The 24,581-nt window shown below is 42.2% G+C and overlaps 1 protein-coding gene across 3 annotated transcripts in view; it reads left to right on the forward strand.

Annotated features, from left to right (window-relative positions):
• Positions 1-24,581, forward strand: part of MAP4K5 (mitogen-activated protein kinase kinase kinase kinase 5) — a 71,505-nt gene that overhangs the window by 45,545 nt on the left and 1,379 nt on the right. For 2 of the 3 annotated variants that reach the window (XM_075104373.1, XM_075104372.1), the window contains 22 exons: positions 238-300; positions 1,622-1,703; positions 2,330-2,446; positions 2,805-2,883; positions 3,949-4,007; positions 5,036-5,100; positions 7,869-7,913; positions 8,619-8,661; positions 9,121-9,331; positions 10,104-10,201; positions 10,303-10,344; positions 10,957-11,041; positions 11,132-11,211; positions 14,785-14,845; positions 15,898-16,012; positions 16,147-16,205; positions 17,552-17,655; positions 18,049-18,226; positions 19,192-19,260; positions 19,941-20,033; positions 21,892-21,962; positions 22,679-22,734. In XM_075104373.1, the coding sequence (XP_074960474.1) occupies positions 238-300; positions 1,622-1,703; positions 2,330-2,446; positions 2,805-2,883; positions 3,949-4,007; positions 5,036-5,100; positions 7,869-7,913; positions 8,619-8,661; positions 9,121-9,331; positions 10,104-10,201; positions 10,303-10,344; positions 10,957-11,041; positions 11,132-11,211; positions 14,785-14,845; positions 15,898-16,012; positions 16,147-16,205; positions 17,552-17,655; positions 18,049-18,226; positions 19,192-19,260; positions 19,941-20,033; positions 21,892-21,962; positions 22,679-22,734 (1,875 nt within the window). The remainder of the gene's footprint in view (positions 1-237; positions 301-1,621; positions 1,704-2,329; positions 2,447-2,804; positions 2,884-3,948; positions 4,008-5,035; positions 5,101-7,868; positions 7,914-8,618; positions 8,662-9,120; positions 9,332-10,103; positions 10,202-10,302; positions 10,345-10,956; positions 11,042-11,131; positions 11,212-14,784; positions 14,846-15,897; positions 16,013-16,146; positions 16,206-17,551; positions 17,656-18,048; positions 18,227-19,191; positions 19,261-19,940; positions 20,034-21,891; positions 21,963-22,678; positions 22,735-24,581) is intronic. The other variant, XM_075104371.1, reaches the window with a different exon arrangement.

Below are 24,581 nucleotides of genomic sequence, written 5' to 3' on the forward strand. Positions count from 1 at the left end.
GTTGTAAATCACTAGAGAAGCTGTAGCCTTATGTTTAACAGGATTATGCTTGGTGATAAAAAGAACTTATTTAAAGATAAGGAAATCAACAGCTTTACAGTGTCTGTCCTCTGACACAGTATAGACTATAATCCAGTTTGATTCTTGTTGTGAAGTGTTAATTTGAAGCGTTTAGATAGTGGAATGAAATTAATTATTTTTTACCATATAATAACATTATCCTTCCTTTACCTTTAGGGCTTTGTTTTTAATGTCAAAAAGTAATTTTCAACCGCCAAAGCTAAAGGAAAAAGCGAAATGGTAGGTTAAACCCCTCCTTTGTTCAATATTTTGCACATAATGTAAAAACAGTACTTGTCATTATTGAAGAAGGGAGGCAGTGAAGAATAGTGTGCGCTAGTTTTAAACTCAGGAACTTGAGAGGTGATTTTTCTTCCAGGAAGTTTCACTGAGAAACAACTAGTTGTTTTTTATATGTGTCTGAAAGCAAACGAGAAGGGGTTAAGGTCCAGAAGCAGACATTTTCTGACGTGGCAGAAAACTGGCAGTAAGGGACAGGACAGCCCTACCTACGTAAATTTGTCCCTGCCAGGGACCCAGAGGGAAATGAAATCTCCCTTCTTGGATCCTTTTTGTATGTTCTAGGAAGAAAAATTATTTTTATCCTTTCCCCTTAATTGCCATTATAGGGTATTTGCCACTGTCAATGAGACAGGTAACCATTTAATCCTTTCATGATTTCTTTAATCTGTGACACCTTCCTAGTGCCCGCAGGATTTTGTTCCACACTTACTGACATTTTATTTATGCGAATCAGAACAATTCCGGTATGCAGGATCTTTTGCTCATGATGCTGCTGTACAATCTTTTTACTTCGAGGTGTTTGGGTGGGCAGATGTGCACTAGAGGAAGGGAGTTAACGCCTCTAAGTGCATTGAAACTGCTCAGTGTAACCTCAGCCAACGCACTTTACTTCTCTGGTGCCACCTTCTCAGTTGCTAAGGCTAGAAGAGGAAATGTGTTTTGTAACGTGATTTGAAAGCAAGCAGACTTGGGCTAATATTGTCCCCAGAAAGGCATACTAACATGAATGCAACTGTGAGAAAAATGCTTGAAAAATGGTAGGTCCAGTCATAACATCAAGTCATAATTCGCATCTAAAAAGAGGTGATATGACACAGTCACCTAAGTTGTTCTGAAAAGAGCAACAAAACATTCTGAAGAGTAGGTTGAGTCTCTGTATAGAACTTTGTATTTTACCTTCCTACCTGTAGCCAAGAACAGTGAAATTTGCAGGTTTTCCTAGATTTTGAGGGTTAACTGGGTACATAATTCACAATTTTTATTTCTGATACCTAATCCTCTAACAGTTGAAACTGGAAAAAGTTGAAATAGCACCATACATGTTTGATTTATTTCTATACCAAAATGTTTTCCATGTAAGTTCCATGAATCAAATGGGTTTTTTCCTATTTCGTTGATGTAATTATTCAAACCTGAGATGAGGTACCTGGATGACATTCTAATTTAGCGCAGCCTTTTGAAATCTGTTTAGTAACTGCGTTAAAATCAAAAATATCTTCTTGCAAAATTAAACATAAACCCTCATTTTTCTTTTAAGGTCATCAACATTCCATAATTTTGTCAAAATAGCACTTACAAAAAATCCAAAGAAGAGACCGACAGCAGACAGGCTCCTTTCTGTAAGTGACTTGGATCTCTCAATAAGAGATCTCTTGCTTCAAAGTGAGCAACAGATCAAGAGGAAACCAAACTGGAACAATTTTCCTTCTCTGACCATATAACATGGGTGGTAAAATCTGAAGGAGAGAGACATTGGTCAACTGTAGGAAGTAGCAAGATTTTGTTCAGTATCAAGATTTTCATACAGTTTTTGGTAGGAACAATTAAGGAAATTTGCTTCATGTCCTACTTTCAGCCTTGTCCTTTCTGCAAGCAAATGTCAGCCTCTTAGATATAGCTGCATACATGTTGCCCTTCCTGTCATCCAAATAGAAAATGGATTTATTTAGCAGTTGTTCATGTATCTGTTTCTGCCTTCTTAAACTCGATTGAGCCACTCATGTAAAAAAATGGAGTTAAGGTGTAACTGTTTGACTCGGAGTTTAATTTCCAATTTACAAGTGGCCAAAAGTGTGGTGTTTCCATGCTCATGGAGGGGTTAGAAAGTCCAGCCATTAAGGAGTCTAAAGAAATACACAAGCCCCCAGAAAGCAGGCAAAATTCATTAACGTTCTATACTGGAAGTTTCTTAATGAAAGTTACGTATCAAATGCATGTTATAACTTGTTCTTTTCTGCGGTTCTAGCATAGCTTTGTAGGACAGCCTGGTCTTTCCAGATCTTTAGCAGTCGAGCTGTTGGACAAAGTTAATAACCCTGACAACCATACACACTACGGTGAAGTTGATGATGATGATTTTGAGGTGAGAACATCTTTTACTTTCTGTCTTTGGGTAAAACTAGGGTCTGAATACCCTGCTTTGCTTTGGGTATGTAAGATTGCAGCTTGATGGGGGCCCTGCCCCAGCGTCTTTAGAGCTCCATTTGTAGAGTTACCATGCAGGAGAAGCCAGGAAATACTGCCACAGCGCTTGTCACGCTTATGCTGTGGGTGACGGAAGGATCCTGTGCACGGGCTGTGCGAGGCTAGGACAAAGGTGGTGCATGCTGCAGTCTGTGACTGCAACAGCTATTCTTTCTCCTTGTTGGTTTGATTGCTGGTTGAGATCCAACAGAAAGCCATGCAACTTTTCTCAGCTTTTCCGTTTATAACCCTTGCAGCCTCACTCCGTTATCCGCCACACAATTCGTTCTACGAACAGGAACATTAGGGCAGAGAGAACGGCGTCGGAGATAAACTGTAAGTTCCTGACCTGCTTTGCCCATTTTGTGCTGCTGGTTTGCTGCTATCGATGGCGGATAGCGGCGGCGTTCTTTTGCTGTGTGTACTCTGGAAGGTCTCTTCTGCTGTTGGCACATTTGAGAAACAAAACCAGAAGAAACAGCATGCGCATATGAATCTTCAATAGTATTTTTTCTAAACCAAAATTAAAACTTGCAAATTTTTCTGCTGTTTCATTCATTCCATCTCATTGCTGCATTGTAATGTTTGTGTGGAAACCTTGCGTGACCAGCAGAGCCGTTCAGCTCTGTGATTTCTGTCAGACCACGCAGCTTTACTTAAAACAGCAAACACACTAATAACGTGCAAACATCGAAAACCGAAAGTGAGTTGGTAATTAGGAGGGCGACTTTTCACATGCATACCTTGGGTGCCATGGTGTGATGAGAAAATGTAGAAAAATCGTGGCATTTTGTGTTTGTCTGCACATTTTTTTCAAGTTCCTAAGTGAAACCTCCTCTTGACCCTGATGGAGTGCTTGTGATTGCAATAGCTGGCCTGACCTGGGTGCATGTTAACAGACTGCATTTTCTTTGATGTAACCTTTTCTCTTTTTTTGAAAAACAATATTAATACACCGCTCAGGTGGATCTAAGTTGAAATTTTGAGGGTAGAACCGGATGTCTCTCCAGGTTTGGAGAAATAGCTTCCGTAGTGTAAACGGTGTCTGCTCCTCTGCATCACGTACATCACGCTTTTAGGAAGCTTGCTGTGTAAAAAGCCTCTTTCTTCTCTTTCACATGCATTGAAAGTAACATGTGGTTATGTAGATACCTTTTAGCGCACTTTCATATAATGACTTGGTATTTACTTTTGGTCTGTTTCTTTCTTGTGGGTTTCATATTTGCAAATTCAAGCATTTAGACAATAGTGCTGATATTTAAGTGATGGTCATATTTTATAGACAGGTGTTGTGTACATAATATTTAGCTCTGTTACAACATGAGTTTCGCTGTAGTAAGCGTTGAAAGGGCGCTAGTATAATGTTGTGTGTATTAAACTTGAAAATGTCATGTTTTGTAGTTGATAAGCTGCAGTTTGAGCCCCCTTTACGGAAAGAAACGGAAGCTCGGGATGAAATGGTAAGGATAAGTTTGCTTTTTCCTTCATTTATTAAAATCGTAGTGCCTTTGCTGTTTGTGGTTCATCTCTTAAGTAATATGACTCTGAAGTATAAAGTCATGAGAAGACCACTCTTGGTCCCCAGACAATTGCTGCATTTTTAAGAAAATGAATTGCCCTCCACGCTTTGTGCGGAGAGTCACGCTCAGATGAAAAAACCGACATGTGCCTATTAATTTGATAATGTGAAGAGGCCGTTCCGCATTTGAGTCGCCGATCTTCCCATCGTCGGGGTTTATGTGCTGCTTGTTTCTTGGAAGGCCGCCAGCTCGCGTGCAGCCAGTTTTGCCCCCTGTGAGCTGCTGCTGTTTGTTCCAGCCCTCAGCAGTTTGCTGCAGATCAGCTAATTAACGTTCTTTGGGATTAGTGTGTGCCTGTCTACACAAGGGCTCCATTTTATAATAAGTGTTGTGAATAGTAACAGCTGCCGCTAATTTTGATTCAGAGACATCCGTGCTCAGCACTCCAGAAAAATCCCATTCCTGCTTTTTACAGCTGTACTCCACCAGGTAGGTTGGAGTTCGTCTGTTTTTGAACGTGTCTGATGAGGTCTGTACATGTTGTTACTGGTGAGGTCCCCTCAGTGCCATGCCTAGTGTCAGGAGTGCTCCCAGCCTCTGCTGCTGATATCTTATATGAGTCTGGAGGTGGCTACAGCATGTTCTCTTGCTGGAAGAGTGTCTTGGAAGTGCCCTGAGTGGATAATATGAGTTTTCACCATAGGTTTTGGTTTCATGTTACTTATTGCCATTTGATACTGGCATTATACCATTTCCAGGTGCAGCTTTTAAATCTGAGTCTAAGAAGATAGCTTCTCAATAGTTGCTTTATAATGAGATTGTAAAACATTATTTCACTTTGGAATTTTATTTTACTGCTTATGGGTCATTCTGCAGGGTTTGGGATTCTCCCAGGCCTCTTCATGTGCTGTGGATAAAGTACTTCAGTTTGACGGGGGGGATAAAAAGGAAATTTTCTGCATCTTCAGGTTGTGGCAGCTGGCACTGACTTCGCTTCGCATTGGAATCCTTTTGTTGATGGTGGAAGCAGCAAGTAAGTACCGATCTTAAAATATCTTTTATTCCTGTGACTTAATATGAAAATACACTCTGAAAGAAAAATTAGAGGTATGGTGGAAAATCAAACCATCAGCCCTAATCCACTTTACTATTTGTAAAGTTAGAGGAGATTTTGGCCAGCATCCTTCTGCAGTTGGTTGGTCATTCTCTTGGGGAATAGGTTTTGATCTCTTTTAACCACAAACAGTGGCTTGTTTTAAAATTGTTGTAGCTCCCCAGATGTAGACAGGAAGTGAAGTGTAAATGTACGCCCAGCACGGTGAAGTAACACGGCCGAAGTCAATTTTCTGAAGCAAGGCTGGTAACCTTGGAAGGGCTGAGTTTAGGGTCCCGCGCTGGCCTTGCACTTCTCTGAGCCACGGCTGTGGTTGTGACATCCTGCAGCAAAGCATGTTCGCTGCCCTGAAGTCGGGTCCTTGTGAGAAAGGGAAGGAGAAACCAGTTCTGAAGCTTTAGTTTTACCAAGTTCAGTACAACAGCACAACTGCTTCTGCTGTGGGTGTCTGATCGGGGTAGTCTGTAACGCAGTCGTGCAGGGTTCTGGGGTGAAATGTTGTAGGTAAAGACACGCTGTAACTGATTTGCCCTGGGATAAAGCAGGCCTGAAGTAAGGGAGCACAACTCTGTCCAAGTTAGGACTGAGTTTATTAGGTGTGTTGTTTGCTTTTGCTGCAAAATACTGGATTCTGTCTTTAAAGGCAATCTGTGAATTTGCAGTGAAGAATATGGAAGTTTGGTAATACTGACTGACGGGAAAGGTGGTAGTTTGGTTGAAATAGCTGCTCAGCTAAAAGAGCGTATTTCCCATCTTTATTTGGATCTGAGTAGCAGTCTGTGAATTTTATTGGCTTTTTTGCCGATAAAGTCTTGCATAAACTGTCAGCTGACATTATGGCCCCCTGGATCACTGGCCATATCACGGAGATTGCCAGTGTTCGGCTCTTTTTAAGTTCAACCTGGTTTTTTTCTGTTCTCACTCTCACTGTAGTAAAAGTCTGGGGTGGCTTTCTAGGCCTTGCCTTTCGCCGTCCAGTAACGACAGTGACTGCTTTCCTTCCTCTCTCGGTTTGTTTGTGTGACCCTGATGAGCTGCAGATTGAAAGCCTTTCTCCTCGTGAGTGCTGGCGTTTCTGCAGACAGCTGGAATCTGTGGGGTCGAGGAGCAGGGAGGGAGGGAAGCTTCTCCTGGCAAAGGGACGTAATCATTTGATTCTGTTTCTGTAGCATTATTAAGATGGTCTATACCAGGCTGTATTAAAAGCAGGATGAATGTAGCCATAGCAAACATTGCTAGGGCTATAAATCGGTGAATAGATACAGAGATAGTAGCGAAAGGAGGACAGGCATAAAGTTACTGGATGGTGAATCTGTGCTCCTTACTTGGAAACCACTTCCAGTTTAAAAAGATAAACAGGAAATGCATAGCTCCTCTGTCCCAGCGATTCTGAGTAATACCGGGGATGTACAGAGAGGATGTGTGCTGGGGGGTCCTCGCATTTCGTGCCCTTTGGCTTTTATCAGAGTGAATGTAATTGATACCTTCGACTCGGGAATACTTGACTGGAAAGGGGAATACCGGAATGTGTGCCTGATGACTGAAATTATTTCTGGTTTTTTCATCCTTATTGTAGCATTTTAAAATTACTTTTTTAAAAAAAATTTTCTCTATTATGGAGGTAGTTTTTGTTGATGGTTGGACTTCTTCTCTTTTAAATTTTTTAACAGTTGCCATTGGCAACTGTCTGCTGCTTTCCCTTCAGAAGTAACTTGCAGTGAAATTTTACGTTAATCCAAATTTGGCTGGGTTAGTTTTTGTATAATATGCTTTTGTTTTCCTGTTCGTTACCCCTGTGGTCATTCCTCAGGGGGTGATGGGGCGCGTTGTGGAACATGGAAGGATGGGTGAGTTGGTGGGCTACGGGGGCGCCTGCTCTGCAGGCAGAGACTTGGTCTGCACTGGACTCTGCAGCCTGAAGAAGCCTGTCCCTGGTTGGACACCGGGACAGCCAGCTTCTGAGCTGCCTTTTCCACCTCGCGACTGCTGAATGCAGAAGCCTAGACTTCCCAACGCCACAACAGCATACTGAGGAATGCTTTTTATTGGGTTTAGGTTTATGGTTTAGATTTTTTTAGATTTAATACAGTTTAATTTTTTTTTTTAAGACATAGCTTGAAAATTGCCATCTTGCAAAATTTTATCAGCGTTTGGTTGTTTCAGGATTATATTTTCAGTGCGGCTTTGATCCTCTAGTCACAATTTCTTTTTTAACCTTGGGGTAGCTTTCAAACAAAAATTCCCACTGTAATGGGAAACAGTCTGTGTCTTAAGTGAATAACACTACAGGAGGACACTGCCCTTTGTAAAGGCTTTTCTCCATTTGTCTCCTGGTAACTTCCTATGCTCTCATCTCTTTTTTTTTTTTTTTTTTTTTTTTTTTCCTTTATATTGCATCGTTATTAGGCATTTCAACAATATTTAAAATACCAGGTAGGGAAATGAAAGATGAGTTGATGGTATCTGGTATGGGAGAGAGCTTCAGTGATTATTGGGGGGTGAGGAGAAGGGAAGGAAAGGACTGTACTAAATGAACAAAGGCTCAATGCAGTGAATAAGAGAGAAATACTTTGGTTTGAAAAGGGCTGGGAGGTGCTTGTTATGAAACTAAATGACATCACCGATCGGTTTAGTTGCACGTGTTGAACTCAGAGCAGAGCTCTTAATTTTATAAACATTTTACCTAGGGGACTGCTTACAAAATTTGGCGATGGGAGTGAAGATGTTGAAGAGTGAGTGGACCTCCTTTGCGTACAGTTGTGTTTATTCCGTGCGGCTCTCGCTAAAGCAGGCAGTTCTGGCAAAACCTCTTTCTTTAAAATGCTGCAGGCAGCTTTGCCACTCATAAATAAGTGAGGGCTGGTTGCACTCAAAGGTCTAACGCACGCTTGACTGTTTATCTGATCGTCAGGAGAATGGCCGCAAAGCAATGCTTTCTTCCCTTGCTCTCCTTCCTGAGGTTATCTTAGAGTCCATATGGAAGTGCCTAATGCTTTAAAGCAGATTTTGTGTTGATTAATCAATTACGAGCCAGGCCCGGTAGCGACAGGATGTGCAGATATTCCTGTGGAGCTCTGGTGGGGTAGGTGCAGCTCCTCGTGTGCCCGAACGTTTGTCTCATCCAGAGCGAAAGCTGCAAACTGCACCCAGCTAGTCCCTGAACGCATATTTATTTGCTAACTTCAAATACCCTTCACCACAGAATGCTCTATAACATCGGCATTTATGAAAGAACATGACTTTATCAAAGAACAACACTTCTAATAAGATTAATGTGCTTTTTTCCTACTCTTGGACTTCTAGTTTAACCCTGTTCCTGCAGAGCTGTGACCCATCTTTTCTATGCATCTAGCTTGCCTTATTTAGTCTGTGTTCTCAAGTAATTCTGTTTATGTTGTTGGCTTAACTAAGATGACTCCTGCACCTTTTCATTGTAGATCAACACTAAAGCGAGCAGGGCCACCTCCGCTACCTCCTAAGGTAAGAGATGGTGTTTTTTAAGAGTTTGACGTGGCAAACTCCACTTGTGCAGCCTCTGCAGTGCTTCTCTCTGCCCTCAGTAGGTTATAAATTCTGTTAAATACCATTTGCTAGCAGAATTTGTGCACCTTCATATTTTATGCTGACCTGCGGACTGTATGGTCTCAACAGTGGGGACTCCTGGCCTTGTATGCTGCCCTAGAAAGTGACTTGTAGGTGTTTTCTCTCTAAAGAGAGCATGCTGTGTGGGATGTCCTCGCATTCAGCACTCCGCCTGCTGCTGTGATTTTCCATCAGGAGGAGTACCTCTTTGATTATTTTGCTGTCTAATGCCTTTTTTCAAAGGCTGAGGTTTTTTTTGTGTGTGTAGAAGCAGTCTGACTCAAATTAAACTTCTCTGAAGTGTATGCTTCCAGGTGCCATTTCCCAGGTGATCTTCACCTCTTCTGTTTGTTGCAGCCGAGAATAAACAGTTATCCTGAGGAGAACCTTCCAGATGACGAGAAATGTCAGACAATAAAACACTTCCCAGACTCGCAGAACAGAGCCCCACCAGCTCACAGGAGACAAAGTATCCCTGTTTGTGGGCCTCAGACTGATCCTTCCCCCGTTGGTATGACCAGCAGCATCAGCAGCCCAGGATTGCTCACCGCTAGATACAGCGACTTAGGTAAACGCATTACATTCCCTAAAGGTGACTTGCATCCTGTAAAAGGAAGTCAGTTCTAGTCAGCTATTTTCTGCAGATAACTTATTTAATACAAGCTGATCGTGAGGTGCAGCTTTCCTTTTCCCACGTGTGCTGGTTCTTATTAGAAGGTGGAGGTTTAAATTGGGTATTAGGAAAAATTTTTTCACTGAATGGGTTGTCAAGCGCTGGAACAGGCTGCCCAGGGAAGTGGTTGAGTCACCATCCCCGGGGTTTTTTAGAAGATGTGTAGACGTGGCGCTCATGGTTTAGCGGTGGGCTTGGCAGTGTTAGGTGAACAGTTGGACTTGCTGGTCTCAAAGGTCTTTTCCAACCTAAACGATTCGATGATTCTATGATTAGAGCCACGGTCCGTGGTGGAAACGTTCTTCCCAAAACAAGGACGCTCAGCCAGGCAATACTATTCCTGCGTTGCCTGCAGGAGTAGCAGAAAACTAACAGACGTACCGTGAGGATCATCTGCGAGGACCTTGCCACAGCTTTATTCTCAGTTGTGTTTGGCCCAGGGTCTGTTTGGATAATGGAAAGCCTTTATTACTGTGTAGCTTAGCAGGCAGAAGAGTGGCCAGCTGTCCTTGGAAGGACTCAGCTACCCGAGATGTGTGTGTCTAAGTTTCAGAGCCCACTTCTCCACTCCTGCTAGACACAGGGGAGGAGAGAGAATAGGGCAATAAAATATTTTCTATTTTATTGTGTCAAGTGAGCTACAAAATATGTCTGGGTTTCTTTTCAGGAAATGGGGATGGCATGCTGAAACTCATTGAAGAAAATGCAGAAGGGCCCGGACAAATCCCTCAACTGCCACGTAAAAAAGAGAAAAGAGATTTTCCTGTAAGTATTGTGACTCTCAGTCTGATTTCACTGTCATGTTAGCTAGCTAGATCTATATCAGTGCGTGGGAGGTATTTTATGATCTTTCTTTCTTCCCACAGAAGCCAGCAATCAATGGTTTACCACCAACACCGAAGGTGCTGGTAAGAAATCTCATTTGCAGTAGGCGTTATTGGAAGTCTGCTGTCATGGCATCTCTCTAGTGTCAGAAGGTTTAGGCTAGAATAAGCCACCAGCTCATCCGGGGTGATTTTCGGTATTTCACAGCCAGTTACTTTTTGTGTACTGAATCCACAATTTTTCTCAAAAACTTCCTTTCGGCTTCACTCTGGATGTGAAGGGTTGGAGGCTTCGCTGGCTCTGTGGGTTGTGATCTCCAGTGGCAGTCTCTGCTTCGTAAAGAGAAAGGGGGAGATGTGGGAGTGATGCGAGAGGGTGTTATTACTTCAGCATTTCTGTTTGTTTTTCCCATCACGTGCCATTTGTACAAGCGCTCAATATCGTTCTTACCCAGTAGGCACTTAAAACTGTTCATACCATTCTGATCCCTCTTTGTGCTTCTTAATGCATATGAAACCTATGGAAAGGTTAGAAAAGCTGCGTTGTAGCTTTTGGGGAAGATAAAAATGTTTTGCATCAAAGCATATTAGAGTAAGTTTGCGTCTGGTGCGTGTACAGGTGTGGAAGTGGCCGAGTGCCTGATCAACACTTTATACTGTAAACTTGCTTCAGGTTTCAGTTTTGGTGTCTTTCAGATGGGAGCGTGTTTTTCCAAAGTCTTTGATGGTTGTCCTCTGAAGATTAATTGTGCAACATCATGGATACATCCAGATACTAAAGGTAAAGTTATTTTGGCTTTGTATTTTAAACCGGCCTCTTGCCAAAGTGGTAACGAGCTTGTGAAATAATCCATTTCTCTTAAATTTTTAGATCAGTACATCATCTTTGGCACGGAAGAAGGTATCTATACTTTGAATTTGAATGAACTTCATGAAGCAACAATGGAACAGGTGATTTTTGGTGATTTGGGGATACTAGGAAGCAAGAAAGCTTGATATAAGATGGGATAGATGGGATGCCAGGCTTTGTGGCATAAACTGATTTGCATCAAATCAAGCAATGCCAGTCCTGAAATTAATAGTTCCTCTACCTACCTGATTTTTTTGTTGCTGCTTATGTAAGATAGCTTTCAAAGGAGTTCTCTACTAAAATATCTTTCTTCTCCTTGGAGAGAACCGATTACCTGCCCTTTCTCTCCATTTGATCTCCACTAGATGGCATATTGCTTCTCCACGGGATGCTACCAAAGCCCTTAACCATTTAATTTAGCTGGCATTGTTATCACCAATAAATACTCATTTGCTTCTGTTTTCTTGGGCTCTCTAACCTTTCCAAAGCCACTTTATGCAATCGTGGTATTGTTACATTTGTTTTTTTCAGAATCAGGAGTAGCAGAGTATTCTTGGAAGGGAAGGGTTGGTGGGTGCCAGTAATGAGATTTATACCTGTAGGTTTCTGAAGCAGTTCACAAAGGCACTTCAGGCCTCTACAGCACATTAAATTCAGTTGAGATGCAGCACAGGTCAGAAAGCAGAGGTGGCAGGGTGGCTGTATCTGTGAGTAATAGTGAGAGAAAGATGATTTCACAGAAAGGGCATTGCACAGAGATCTGTGCTTAAGAGGGGAACGTCCTCTGTTTCTTGGGAGCATCGTGCTAGGGGCCAAAACTCCAGAGCGGCAAAAGAAAAGGGGAAGCGGTTCAGCAAGGTCATGTCGCTGGGTAGTTTGGCACAAACAAAAGCGAGAGAAGGTTATAAAGGGCTTGATGGTGAGAACTGGGAATTTGAATTCAATACACTTAGAAGATCCTTTCAAGCTAAGAGAGCTGAGGGTGCACCTGGGTGCAATAGGATAGAGTTGAACATGAAGTTGCTTATCTTTTTGTAGCCTCAGTAGACGTGGGGAGCAACTACTTACTTTTATAATAAATTTCTAAAAATTGGGGTGGCAGCTGTTGGAGACCTCCTGGCCTTCTTACCTCCATTTTCTCTTTACTCTGTTAGTCAAAGTAGCCTCTTTGCTTGTACATTTTCCTAAATTAATTAATGTAACAGTCCTCTCTGGACTCTTCCACATCCCTTTTTTTATCCCATTGACAGGTCAGACATGCCAGTGGTAGGTAGGTAGAACTTGATTTCTCCCCACCAATCGAACATTTTTAACTGTTTCTCCAACTTCTGATTCTGACCACGTCTTCCCAAGCGTTTGCTGTCTCTCCAAGGTTAATAACTTTCAATTTCAGAAGTATACTTTCATTCTGTTCTTAGTTTTTCAGTGAAAATATTGAATAGAACCAGACACCATATATCTACAGGCTGCCTTTTCCTTCAATTAAATAGCAAATTGCTGAGAGATACTCTGTTTTTATGTCCAACCGGTTGTGTGCTTTCTTTCTGCAGTTTCTTCTACCCCATATTTTCTTATTTTGCGTGCGGAAGTGGCACGCAGGACAAGGTCCTTCACATATGTTTCACATCTTACTGTTTCACTGCCCCCAGCAGGGCAGTTATTCTGTTAAAGAAGGAAATTCAGATGTTCAAATACGGCCTGTTCTGCACAAGTCTGCGCTAGCTGCTCCTCTTGTGCCTTGGTAATTCAGAAGTATGTGCTTGTTCCTGTGCTACTCTGGATATACAGGGAGGCAGGCAGGCCGTTTTGCAATTCCCACCACCCTTTTTACTTGGCATAGGTGCTGTGTTTGTCCTTCCTGAGGTCCTTGTTCATGCTCCATCAGTTCTTGAAGGTAATCGTTACCGAGACCTTGGGGTTTGAGCCAGTTCTCAAGTACTGTAAAGTAAACTTTACTGGACCTGCTGACATGAGCATATCTAGTTGAAATAGTGTGTAATGTGTTCTTTTTCTGCTTCAGGCACAAGTTTCTACCCCCATGGGGACCCTCGGGTGGCAGTGGCACTCTACCCTAGTGCTATTAACCATGCAGTCTTTCTTTCCTGCTAAGCAGTTGGCCGAGCATTTCGTTTTCCCAGTTACTACATTTATCGACTTCTCTTATGTTGGTAACCTCATTTGCATCTTCACCTTTCTTATGTTTCTTCCTTCGGACTTACCTTGTGATTGCCTCTTCGTCCTTGGCGCTCCGTCCTTGTTTCAGTTTTCTGTATTATGTATTTGCGATATTTAAGGCATGAGGGGGAAATAAAAAACATTGACCCATCTTGGGGTGGCTTGGAGACGGTTAACAGGGAACAACTATTCCCCTTCCCCTCCAGTGGGACCATTAAATGGAGCTAGTGGGAACCAAATTAAAAATAAACAGTGGATAGCTGGCCTGGGACTCTTTGCTGTGGGGAGCTGCAAATGCTGGGAGTTACCCGCATTTGGAGGGGAGACTGGACAAATTTATGGAGTATAAATCCATTGAAGCTCCCTAAATGCTTGAAGCCTGTATGTGATTCAGCAGGTTTCTGAGCTGAAGAACTTGGTGTCTGGCAGAGGATTAGGTGCAGTATTATATATATTTTTTCCATGTTTTCACCATTTTTAGGAGACGTTGTGTCATTTCATGGTGACTCTTGAAAACAGATTTTAGGTTAGATGGACGTTTGCACGAACCAGTAAAATCATTCTTTTGCAGAGCCTTGATTCAAGCACCTTCTGCTGTGTTTTACAACAGCTTCCCTCAGTGGACCAGTCTGCTGTTGTCTTTTTTTTTTTTTTAAATATCCTTCAGAAACAGCTTAACCTGTTGAACTCCCTTTTTTTTTCCTTATTGGAAATTTTTTCTTGAGGGAGGACCTTACCTCTGAATACTATTCAGTAAATTTAGTCTTGTCGTTTGTGTTAACAAAATCCTTGTCCTTACTCTGTTGTCCTTATTCCCTTTCTTGAAACTCCTGAATGCTGTCATTTGCCATCACTTTTATCAAAATTCCCGTCAGGTTGTCAAGAGGTTCTTCTTAACTTTAAAATCTTCTCAAATCTATACTAGCTGCCCCGTGAGTCACTTCTTCCCTCTGAAACGAAAGTAAGTCCCAATGCCTTCCGTGAACTGTCTGTTCACAAAGCAGCATGCTAACATAAATAGCCAGGCAGGTAAGTCCCACAAAATACAGGATTTTGTGGTAACTCAAGTTGCTCAGAAAATACTAATGCCTTTTCCCCCCCCCTTCTGACTTTGGTGGGGTTTAGTACATTTTTTGAAATAACGTTATCTTTCTGAAAGAACGTTATCTTTCTGGCTTTCACTCCTTAACAAGCTGTTTCTTTCTATAAATGGTATCTTGGTCTTGCCAACTGTCCCACTTTGGCTCTGTGCTGCTAATTAAAAAATAAAGAAAAAATGAAATTTGAAAGTTTCAGGGGTAGAAGAGGGAAGGAATGAAAACCGTTTCAGACAGAGAAAAGGGGTAAGCAAGGGCCCGAAGAGTCAGTTAAAGGGGAAAATGTAGCTGCAGCTGGGACTTTGTGCCTGCAGCAGCGGTGTCAGAGCCCGAGCAGGCACAGACAAGCATGGCGAGAAATTCCAGTATGTTTCTATTAATGGAAATATTTTCTTTCTTCAGTTATTTCCCCGAAAGTGCACCTGGCTGTATGTTATCAATAACACCTTAATGTCCTTATCAGGTATGTATAAATAGAGGGAAAATTAATAAAATTATTTATAAACATTTGAAGTCGTAATTCAGTACCATGTATTTCGATTGTACTGAGGTAGAAAACTGCGCATCGCTTCTTGTCTTTGTGTAGGAAGCTTTGCTTCAAGAGTGTTCTAATGTGTGAAAGACTTTCAGAGATGCAAGTGGACATTTGCGAGCAGCAGAGCCAATAGTCTGCAGCGTCCCAGCGTATTTTATTTATTTTGGTTTTTTTAGTTACTTTGGAAAAGCTCGGCACTTGGTATTTGTCACGCAAGAGTTGCCTCTACCAAGGCTACAATTTGAGTGAAAGTACACAGAGAACCTAAAGAGTGTCCTCTTCTTCGGTCCCTGAGCTAGGAGAGTCGCCATATGGGTGGCTTTCCTGTGTCAGAACAGAATTAGGAGGGGATTAACATAGGCGCGTTATCAGAACGCAGATGCAGTGTTTGATCGTTCGCAGTGTGTTGCAGCCTGGCAGTATCTTTGTGTGAACCAGAGTCAGAAAATAAATCCACCCTAAAACAAAACCAGTCTCAATTTAAAGGAGAATGAGGTGGCTGTGCAATACTACTAATCCAGCAGATTGATTCTTGAAAAAAATATCTTTTTCAGCAGTTGTCCCAGAATAGGACGTCCTAGACAGGAAGGAGAGGCACTGTGGCACGCAGACTAATTGTAGGACTGTGCTTTTAACCATGCAGGATTTTGTGTAACACTACTTTTATTGATCTATAGATAGAGAAGATGTCCTGATATAATTAATTGTTCATGTACAATTACAGACTTCTAAAAATGCGTACATAAAATTTAAGAGCTGCTTTAGTGCTACTGAAATGAACTTTGAGTTGAATGCCGTGTCTTCTCTATGTGCGTTATTATTGTTGTCTTGTTTTATTTTTCTTCACGACCGGACTTACTATCTGACGCACGTGCTCCGTTTCTCTAGAAGGTAATTTTCTACACACACGTTTTTCTAAAAAGCGCAGTTCTCTGCTGGAGGCATGGCTGCGATATCAATTGTGCTTTTCTCTCTTACAGGGAAAACATTCCAGCTCTACTCCCATAATTTAATAGCTTTGTTTGAACAAGCCAAAAAAACAGGATTAGCTGCTCATATTCAAACCCATAGGTTTCCTGACAAAATATTACCAAGGTACAAATCTTGCGCGTACAGACAATTATTAACCAGTGAAAATTCCCATAAATACTGTTTGTGCTGTTGAATTGGTAACACGAAGGGCCTTTGGCATCTCTTGTTGATGCCTTTTTTCATAATTGTTATTCCAGGAAGTTTGCCTTAACGACAAAGATCCCTGATACAAAAGGATGCCACAAATGCTGTATAGGTGAGTAGGCGTTCAGTTTTGCAATGTTTTCCTGGCCTGTGTCGTTGGGCATGGCGTGTCTTAAACTTACAGCTATCTCGTTGTTGAGAAGACAGTATGACTACGTTATTCCTTAACACCGTGCCTAACTGGTGCGTCGCTTTCCTTTTAATTAACGTGCGGGTCTTCATGCTCTTCAGTGGAAAAGCATTTTTCATGTCGGCTCTTAACCTCGAAACGGTGCTGTCTAGAGCAAGATCTGAAGGGAAACCCTGGAGACTGGAGAATGCCAGCGGCACACAGCTGACGGGTGTCGCACGCTCTCTTTCAGAGCTGCTGAAGCTCTCAGCGAATAAGTCGATGTTTGGGATCACTGGCTTCAGGCTGCCGCCCGAGCCAGCGGGTTACTGTGACCTGCAGACGGCCTGCGAGCCTAACGCTTGTTACAGGATCCCAGACTTGTCGCACATGCGCAAATACCCTTTCTGCTCTGTCAGTTTGGCTCGAGCTTTGACCTGGGTCCAACTTTCACCAATGCTAACTTGAAAAGAATACTTTCCCCAAAGAAAAGGCTGGACATGAATAAAAACTATGTCAGCCTGGGGAGGAGTGAAGCCATCACTCAAGTTCTAAGTGCTCAGAAAAGAGTTAAGCTTGTAGAGTTACAGATTTCTTTTTGGCTTTACTGACTTTCAGAAAGGCTTGGGTTTCCTACAGAATACATGTCCTTTCGAAAATCTGGCCCTAGTGCTGTTTGAAATTGTACCTTTACACTCTTAAAAATGCTTAAGCAGAGTATAAGGTACCTAGTTTCAAACTTGGATATCCTATTTAGCTCATATAAAGTGTCTACAGTAGGCCTATCTACAAATGATTCTTGAAGTCAGGCTAGTCTTGTATCCAGCTGAGCTCAAAAAAAAAAAAAACAACCAAACCCCAAACCCTTCATCATATTATTGCACTGGCTGTCAGAGTTCACAAGAAGTTATGGGGTATCTTCACTGCTTGGAAATTTCTTTTATTTAAATCACAACTTGACCTGGACCTTTCACTCCCCCTGCTCTCACGGCCCCAGGAAGAAAGTGTTAGGGCTTTGGCCACTCAGCATGTGGCCTCTTTACTGGGACTCCAAGAACGCTAGCGGTTGGTGATGGTAAGTATAACTGAAATTGTCTGGAATGTATCACAGTATTAATCCCTGTGTGGATATTTGAATGGCAAGCCAGAAGGCCATTATCAGTGTCAAACTGACACCGTTTCTTAAATTATTTGTAAAGATATCTGCAGGGGTTTTTTTCAAGTATGCACTGAACTTCCTGGACTTAAAACATTTGGGTTTGTTTTTTCTGTTTATTTGTTTTATATAGTACGAAATCCGTACACAGGACATAAATACTTGTGTGGTGCATTGCAGTCTGGAATTGTTCTACTACAGTGGTATGAACCAATGCAGAAATTCATGTTAATAAAGGTAAGTTTTCACTTTAGTTTGGAACATTTAAACTTAACCGTTGTGCATTTGTTGAAATAACCTTTCCAGAATTTGTAATGGAAAGTATATCCCAGGGAAGACCCATTCGTGGGTTCTGAGCACTTGAAAATCTGGCTCGATGCATTTTGACTAAGAAAATCTTGTGACGAAAGTCGGTCAAGTGTTGGATCGAGCCCAGTACTAGCAACAACAGAGTAGCATATACCTCTGCACAACATAATGTTGCTCACAGCTCATGCCATCTTAAAAAGAGCACTCTTAGTGGCAGTGAAAAATTCTTCTAGACCTTTTATACTTTGTGCGTGTTGTTTTAGGCTGCATATTTCCAAGCTAAAAGGAAACTTTACCCATGCCTTGTTATGTTTGTTCCAGCACTTTGATTTTCCATTGCCAAGCCCTTTGAATGTGTTTGAAATGCTAGTGATACCAGAGCAGGAGTACCCGATGGTCTGCGTCGCTATCAGTAAGGGTACTGAACCAAATCAGGTGGTTCAGTTTGAGACAATCAACTTGAACTCTGCTTCTTCGTGGTTTACAGAAATTGGTGCAGGTAAGACTGTTGGTCCGTCTGGCAACCCTTTCATTGTCTGGTAACTGTTGGATATCCCTTTCTCAGGAGTCATGTGGAAACCTGTTAGGCCAGGCAAAACGAGGCAGCTTCTCTACCTGAAGCATATTGAAGCTGATCGCAGGTTCTTGTGATGACCTGCCAACTTCAGGATAGGCTTTCTTTCTTAAAAGACTTCATTTTTAGACACATCTTTTATTTTATAAATTTCCTTAAATAGTAATGCAGACCCTGCTGATGGGGTTCTCATTTGTGGTTGCATACTTATTCCTGGGGTCAGGCTTGCTGCTCTTTTCCCTTCTGTGTAAAGACTCACAAAAACGCATTCTTGTCTGTCCTCCAGCCCTTGGGGGAGGCTTGTCATCTTCAGCTGCCGATTAATAAGTAGAAGATTTTGCTTTATCTTCAAAAGCTACTTGATATCTTGCAGATGCTTTTCTCTGCTAGCTCTTTTGGATATACTTTTTTTTTATATTTAAATACTGCTTTTTAGCAGCTGTACCAAGAACTTCATTAATAAAAACTAGAAAAACTATTAAATCTATCTTCGTATCAGCACAACAATCTTTCCAGATGTGGGTTTATGGGAAAAGAGCATTTTTTTATTAGGAGCAAAGATTCCCTTGATGAATCCTTTTTTTCATGAAGGAAGCTGACTTGCTGTGCTGAACCGTAACATAAAATGTATTTTATGCCCATAAACAGTAGTGCTTTCATATTAAATACATGCTTTGAACGGATCGGTTTGTCCTTAGGCCCTGTACTCCTCCCAGAACATTCTGTGATCGTACAGCCTTAAAAAAATTTGAGAGTAACAAATATAGTAGATTGCAAAAGGCTCGTAGCATACTGAAAAGGCTGTAACAATTGGTGAGGGGTTGAGGCGAGGGGAGGCTGAGATCAGTCTTACGATGTGTTATAAAATAATCTGTTTTCTTTTTCACAAGGCAATCAGCAGTTAGATGCCATCCATGTAACGCAGCTGGAAAGGGACACTGTCCTAGTCTGCCTGGACAGTAAGTAACACGTCTCCGTTGGGCAACTTACTACACCCTGTGCAAAACTTGTTTTGCCACAGTCGTTGCTTTTTAACTCTACCCCAAGTTAATTTTTCTCCCTTCATTACTAATTTGTGTTGTAATATTTCCTAACAGATACAGTTCAGATAAGTGGGTTTTCATTTCCCTCTTCGTGTGTGTATTATTCTTGTTTCTTTTCAAAATGAAATGTACCGCAGCATTACAGGTCAGGATTCAAATAGATGCCAATCAGAAATTTTCCAAATTTACTTGGAAAAGGTGACACTTGCCTGTCGCACACACAGCTAACGCTCCCATCGTACGCGGTCGTTACAACCGTAACTCTCACGCATCAGAGGTTAATGCCTCAATGGGAGCTCTGGATGACGTAGTCTGCCTAAATTTCCAACCTTTATGTTGAATTCCCATTTCTGCACTGTTTGTAATTTGCAGAAAGGCTGTTAGTAGAGTCTGAAACCATACAGAGTGTATACAAAGGTTTTCTATATTTATTTTGAAAGAAATAAGCTCTTGGATTCATTTTAGGCAAATACTGTAGATGTTATGTTTGGGCATTTTTTTGTGCCTGAAAGATGAAATTAGTATTTCATACTTGAAGGTGTCAGTAATTCTTTTCAGGAGCGTGTTTTAATTCTTGTGTTTGTCTTTTTCTTGAGAATTTGTGAAAATTGTGAATTTACAAGGGAAATTGAAGTCAAGCAAGAAATTGGCCTCTGAGCTGAGCTTTGATTTCTGCATTGAGTCAGTGGGTAAGTGATTTGCTTCTCTTGTCTCGTAAGCACTAAGAACTTAAAGGAGTGAGTGTTGAAGGGGTTTTAATAATCTGGACTGGTTTAGTGCACCCAGTGGGGCCTGCCACTAAAAACTGTGTCGGGATATTGTGAGCTGTCCCTTTGTCTCCACTGACATGCTGAAGGAAGTCAGACGGTTGCCAGGTAGTGTGTCAAATCTGCACGTGTTTCTATCTGGTGTCATTTCTGGTTTATAAGTAAGATGTATCATGATTTGGTTGAAAAAAAAAAAAACAAAGGCTGACTGGTTTCTGGTCATTTCCATAGCACTGAGAAAAACCTTTGGGGAGGAAGACATGTTTTAGTAATACATAAATGTATGTTAGTCTTCTAAAAGCTAAGATTTTATTTAAACCGATAGCACATTCATTTTTAACAGTCAAGGTAATAGTATTTGAATCTAATTCTTAGAGGTCAGGCTGCCATCTTTAGACTACTAGGGGACAGCAGCCTTGCTTCTAAAACTTCAACTGTAATTGTCACGCAAGTATTTCTGCTGTAATTAGCTCTCAGAAGTGTCTAATTAACATAAGTTTACTAATTCTGTATCTCAGAAACTGAACTTCTTTCTGGAATCAAAACCAGTAAAGACACAGCTTGGTTTTGTTAGGAGTTCTGCCCAACTTGCGTTTCTGGGTTCCTCGGGCATTTTCCCTTCAGAAGAAGATTCTGGACTAGGTATTTTGTATTTTAATCGCTGTTGGTAAAGCAGTGCATGTTCTTTTATACAGCATCTCTATTTAGATATGTCAGACCTGTCCTGAAGGAAGATATTTTTAATCAAGCCTGTGATGCTTCCCTAAATTCTGACATGTTCTAATTAACTGCTGTACTTGTATCGTACAATATCTCCTGCTGACTCGTGCATAACGTGACTCGACCATTGCCTTCTCCTTGAACTCTGAAGGAATTCATAGGCAGAAGCGTTTATCCCAAAGTTTTGCACTTACTGGCTGACACTGAATAATGTGAGCGGTTCTTTACACTTTGAGTGGTCTCTTGGGAATTCAGGGCATTAAACAACTCTTCATTCTCTGATCGCAGGGCAGAGTGGGGAGTAGCAGGTGAAGATTAGTCTAAGTCTGTTGAGAGAAACATTGCTGTGAGGATTCTGCGGAATGCCTCTATTCTGTGTATCTAGGACATGGCTACTACTGAGCAGATACAAAATGCGACTTGGAGAAATAGCAAAGGAAAACAAGTAGGATTTAGGAAAATAAAACAGAGTGTAACGTATGTTTCTGTAACGCTGCTTAAAGAACAGCAGGCTCTTCATCCATGATTTTCAGGAGTCTGGTAATTAATTCATTCAGAGCTGGTAGCTTTCTCTGTTCTTTCTTTGGCCCTGAATGGAAGACTCCTCCCATTTTTTACACTCGCATCTATTCTGACGTAAATATAACAACTCAAATGATCTCTAATTTCCAGCAACCCGCAGTGTTTTGTTTGGCAACATATTTATACACTTCCTGGTGCTTTCTCCAGAATCATTAGGAAAACAAAGATCCAGAGAATAGACGTGAAAGGGAGAAAAGGCAAAACCAGAGATGCCTATCTTGTCCTGGCAAACAGGGAATGTCTGAGTAGTGTGTTTTGAATTGCACTTTAAAAAGTAATGTGCGTCTCGGATCCAAAGTGTCATTTCAATCCAGTTTTTCTACAGTGACGTTGGAGTTTGGTTCTTCTACCAGGAGTCCCAAGTCTCACCACGTACTTTTTTCCACACACTTCCCATTATCACTGCTGGTGAGAAATCGGGGTTCCTGTGGTTCAGATTAGCCGCGTTTGGGTCTGATTTTGCGTTTCTCCTTTGCAGTGTGCCTTCAAGACAGTGTGCTGGCCTTCTGGAAACACGGCATGCAGGGCAAAAGCTTTAAGTCAGATGAAGTAAGTAATCTCCCAGCCTCTCCAGGTTTGATTTCTTCCTGTTCCCTATTCACCACTTGATCCTTTGGCCCCTCTAGCTGCTTCCCTAGCGATAATGCTTGTGCTCCATGTTGTCATTGCTTCAGCTTGCTGATTGCTTTCCCTGACTTGCCTGCGTGTGTTGCTCTTGGTAAAGCTCACATGCACGCTTTAGCCAGCTCTGTTTCCAGGAAGATCAGTCAGAGACTCCTGAACTGGTTCTGCACAGTGCAGATCTGGTGTAAGCAGCATTTGAGTTTCTTGGATCTTGGATTAAAAGCTCGAGTTGGCAGCATCCCTTTTAACAAAAAAGGACACTTTTTTCCTTTTTTTATATTCCTTTTTAAAAGGGCCTCAAAAAAAATAAAAGTGTCTGTTCTTTAAAAGGAACACGTCCTTTTTGATGGCATCTTCTGTGAAAGCTAGTCAGTCAGCCTCTGCTGACAAAGATTGGATGAACATACTCCATCTGTGCCACCCAGTCATCTAGACTGATAAGTCTACAATATAAAAATTATCTTAAAAATTGTAAACTCTTTTTTGCTTAGCATCAATTTATCTGATTCAGTCCTGTAATTTGCACTAGATTGTATTTGAATTTTTTAAAAGACTGATTGTTTTTTTTTTTCCTTCCAGCTCAGACTAATAAATTTCATTTTGCCACTGAAATGGACCTAAATGTCTCCATTTTTCTACAGGTTACCCAAGAGATCTCAGATGAAACCAGGGTTTTCCGCTTACTGGGATCAGACAGGTAATCACGTTGACGAAACATAAACCTTTTATTTAAACCAGATTTCTAGCTTCAAGCTGGAACTGGCTTCCAGCCCACCACAGACCTATCTGTAGGCAGTCCTGGGGGCGGCAGGAACACTGTTTCTGCCTGCAATAGCCAAAAATTTAATCAGCTATTGCAATTGCATCCAAAATTATTACAAAGAGCCCCTGTGACCTCCCCCACTTCTCACTGCCGAGACAGAGGTGTGAACATAAACGCAAGAGTACAGAAATACAGCGTGAGGAGATAAGCCACAGGGCACGTGGTAAGCAGGGTGCCCAGTGCACTTCTGGAAAAGCCCGCTTCTGGCATGGATTTTGCTGGTTAACTGGTGAATTATCTTGGCAGCTAGTTCCTTAAAAATAATCTTCGCTGTGCTGGACCTTGAGGTCTGGAAATTAACCTCAAACTAGATCGCATACAGGTTTTAACGCACCGTGGTCTAAATTCACCCATTACACATAACATCCAGGTGATTCCTTTCGGCTGCAGAGGCTGGGAGGAGGTGCAGCTGCCTCCAGGTTTGAAGCCTTGGCAGAAGCTGCCCCCATCTCTGGACTTGGACGTGTGCACTTGTGGTTTCTCAGATGGCCAGAGTGCTAAACGCAGAGGTAGATAGTAAGGAATCAAGAAATCATTTCTAAACCCTGATCTTCTGCTCCCTCATTTGGTCTCTGGGAAGCCTGGCCCTGACTTCTGTAAGGAACCCATCATTTCATGTACATACGTTCTGGGATCCCCAGTCCAGAAAGAGAGTGAGAGCGCGTTAGCTCTTTTGAAGAGGAGGGGTACTTTGCACCTGAGTCGCCGAGGTCCCACTGTACTTGATCGCTGCAGAGGGAACTGAGGATCCTTGCCGCTGCGGACTCTCAGATCTCAAAAATCTAAACACAGTGCAGCCTCTGACAACGCACACCCTGTTATCCCCCTTGTGCAGGCAGGCGGTGGTGATTTCCTTCCCTGTTACTCCCAGCCGAGCAGGGGGGATTTTATTGCAAGAATGAGCTTTGCTAAGGCCCGCCGCAGTACGGGTGCCATATGTATTAGTCCAGGTACGTGCTGTGCCACCATCAGTGAGCCTTTCTTGCGTACTGGAATTGGTACCTTTAAAGTGCTCATATTTCTGTGTTGGGCTGGTGAACACGGGAACATCCTAAACACACACCGGGGTGGGAAGCAGCGTCTCACCTGGGTCAGCTTGGACTTTTATCGCAGGCATGCATATCTGAATAACAAGTTAGTACACAGCACTTCTTGGGGTTGGAGATAAGGTTGAAGTCTTGCTGCTGCTGCGGTTTTGCAGAGAAGCCATTTTCTTCCATTCTGATCTCACTGAACTGCCAAATCCATTGTTTTGTATTTTTTCATCTTTACAAACGGAGCAGAAACCTTTTCTATCATTCAAGCGAAGGAGATGTGGTAGCACCCCTTTGGCTTGGGTCACTTAAGATCTGCTAAGTTGCAGAAGTGAAGATGAGGGGCAGAGGCTGTTAGGCGTGAGACTTCACTGGAAAACCCTCTGGGGAACGTGACGTGGGAGGGGAGTGTGTGCAATGCTAACCCTGAGAGAGGCTCCCTTTGAGAAACCGAACTCAGAGTTCAGGTGGCACGCTTGGCTTGCTTGGTAACGCAGGTTAAAAACAAAAAGAGAGAAGTTTAATCTTAAAAATGACAGGATATTGTCCTAGGAACTGGTGCAGAGAAATGCAGGAGCGAAGCAGTTGGAAGGGAGAGGGGAAGTCAAAGGCCCGACCGTATCAGCTGCTGAGGTGACTGTCGAGGTTCGGTATGGGACAGATGTGTAAAGGCAGCGCTCGGCATGC

Source organism: Phalacrocorax aristotelis, chromosome 9 (assembly GCF_949628215.1).
Source record: "Phalacrocorax aristotelis chromosome 9, bGulAri2.1, whole genome shotgun sequence".
NCBI lineage: Eukaryota > Metazoa > Chordata > Aves > Suliformes > Phalacrocoracidae > Phalacrocorax > Phalacrocorax aristotelis.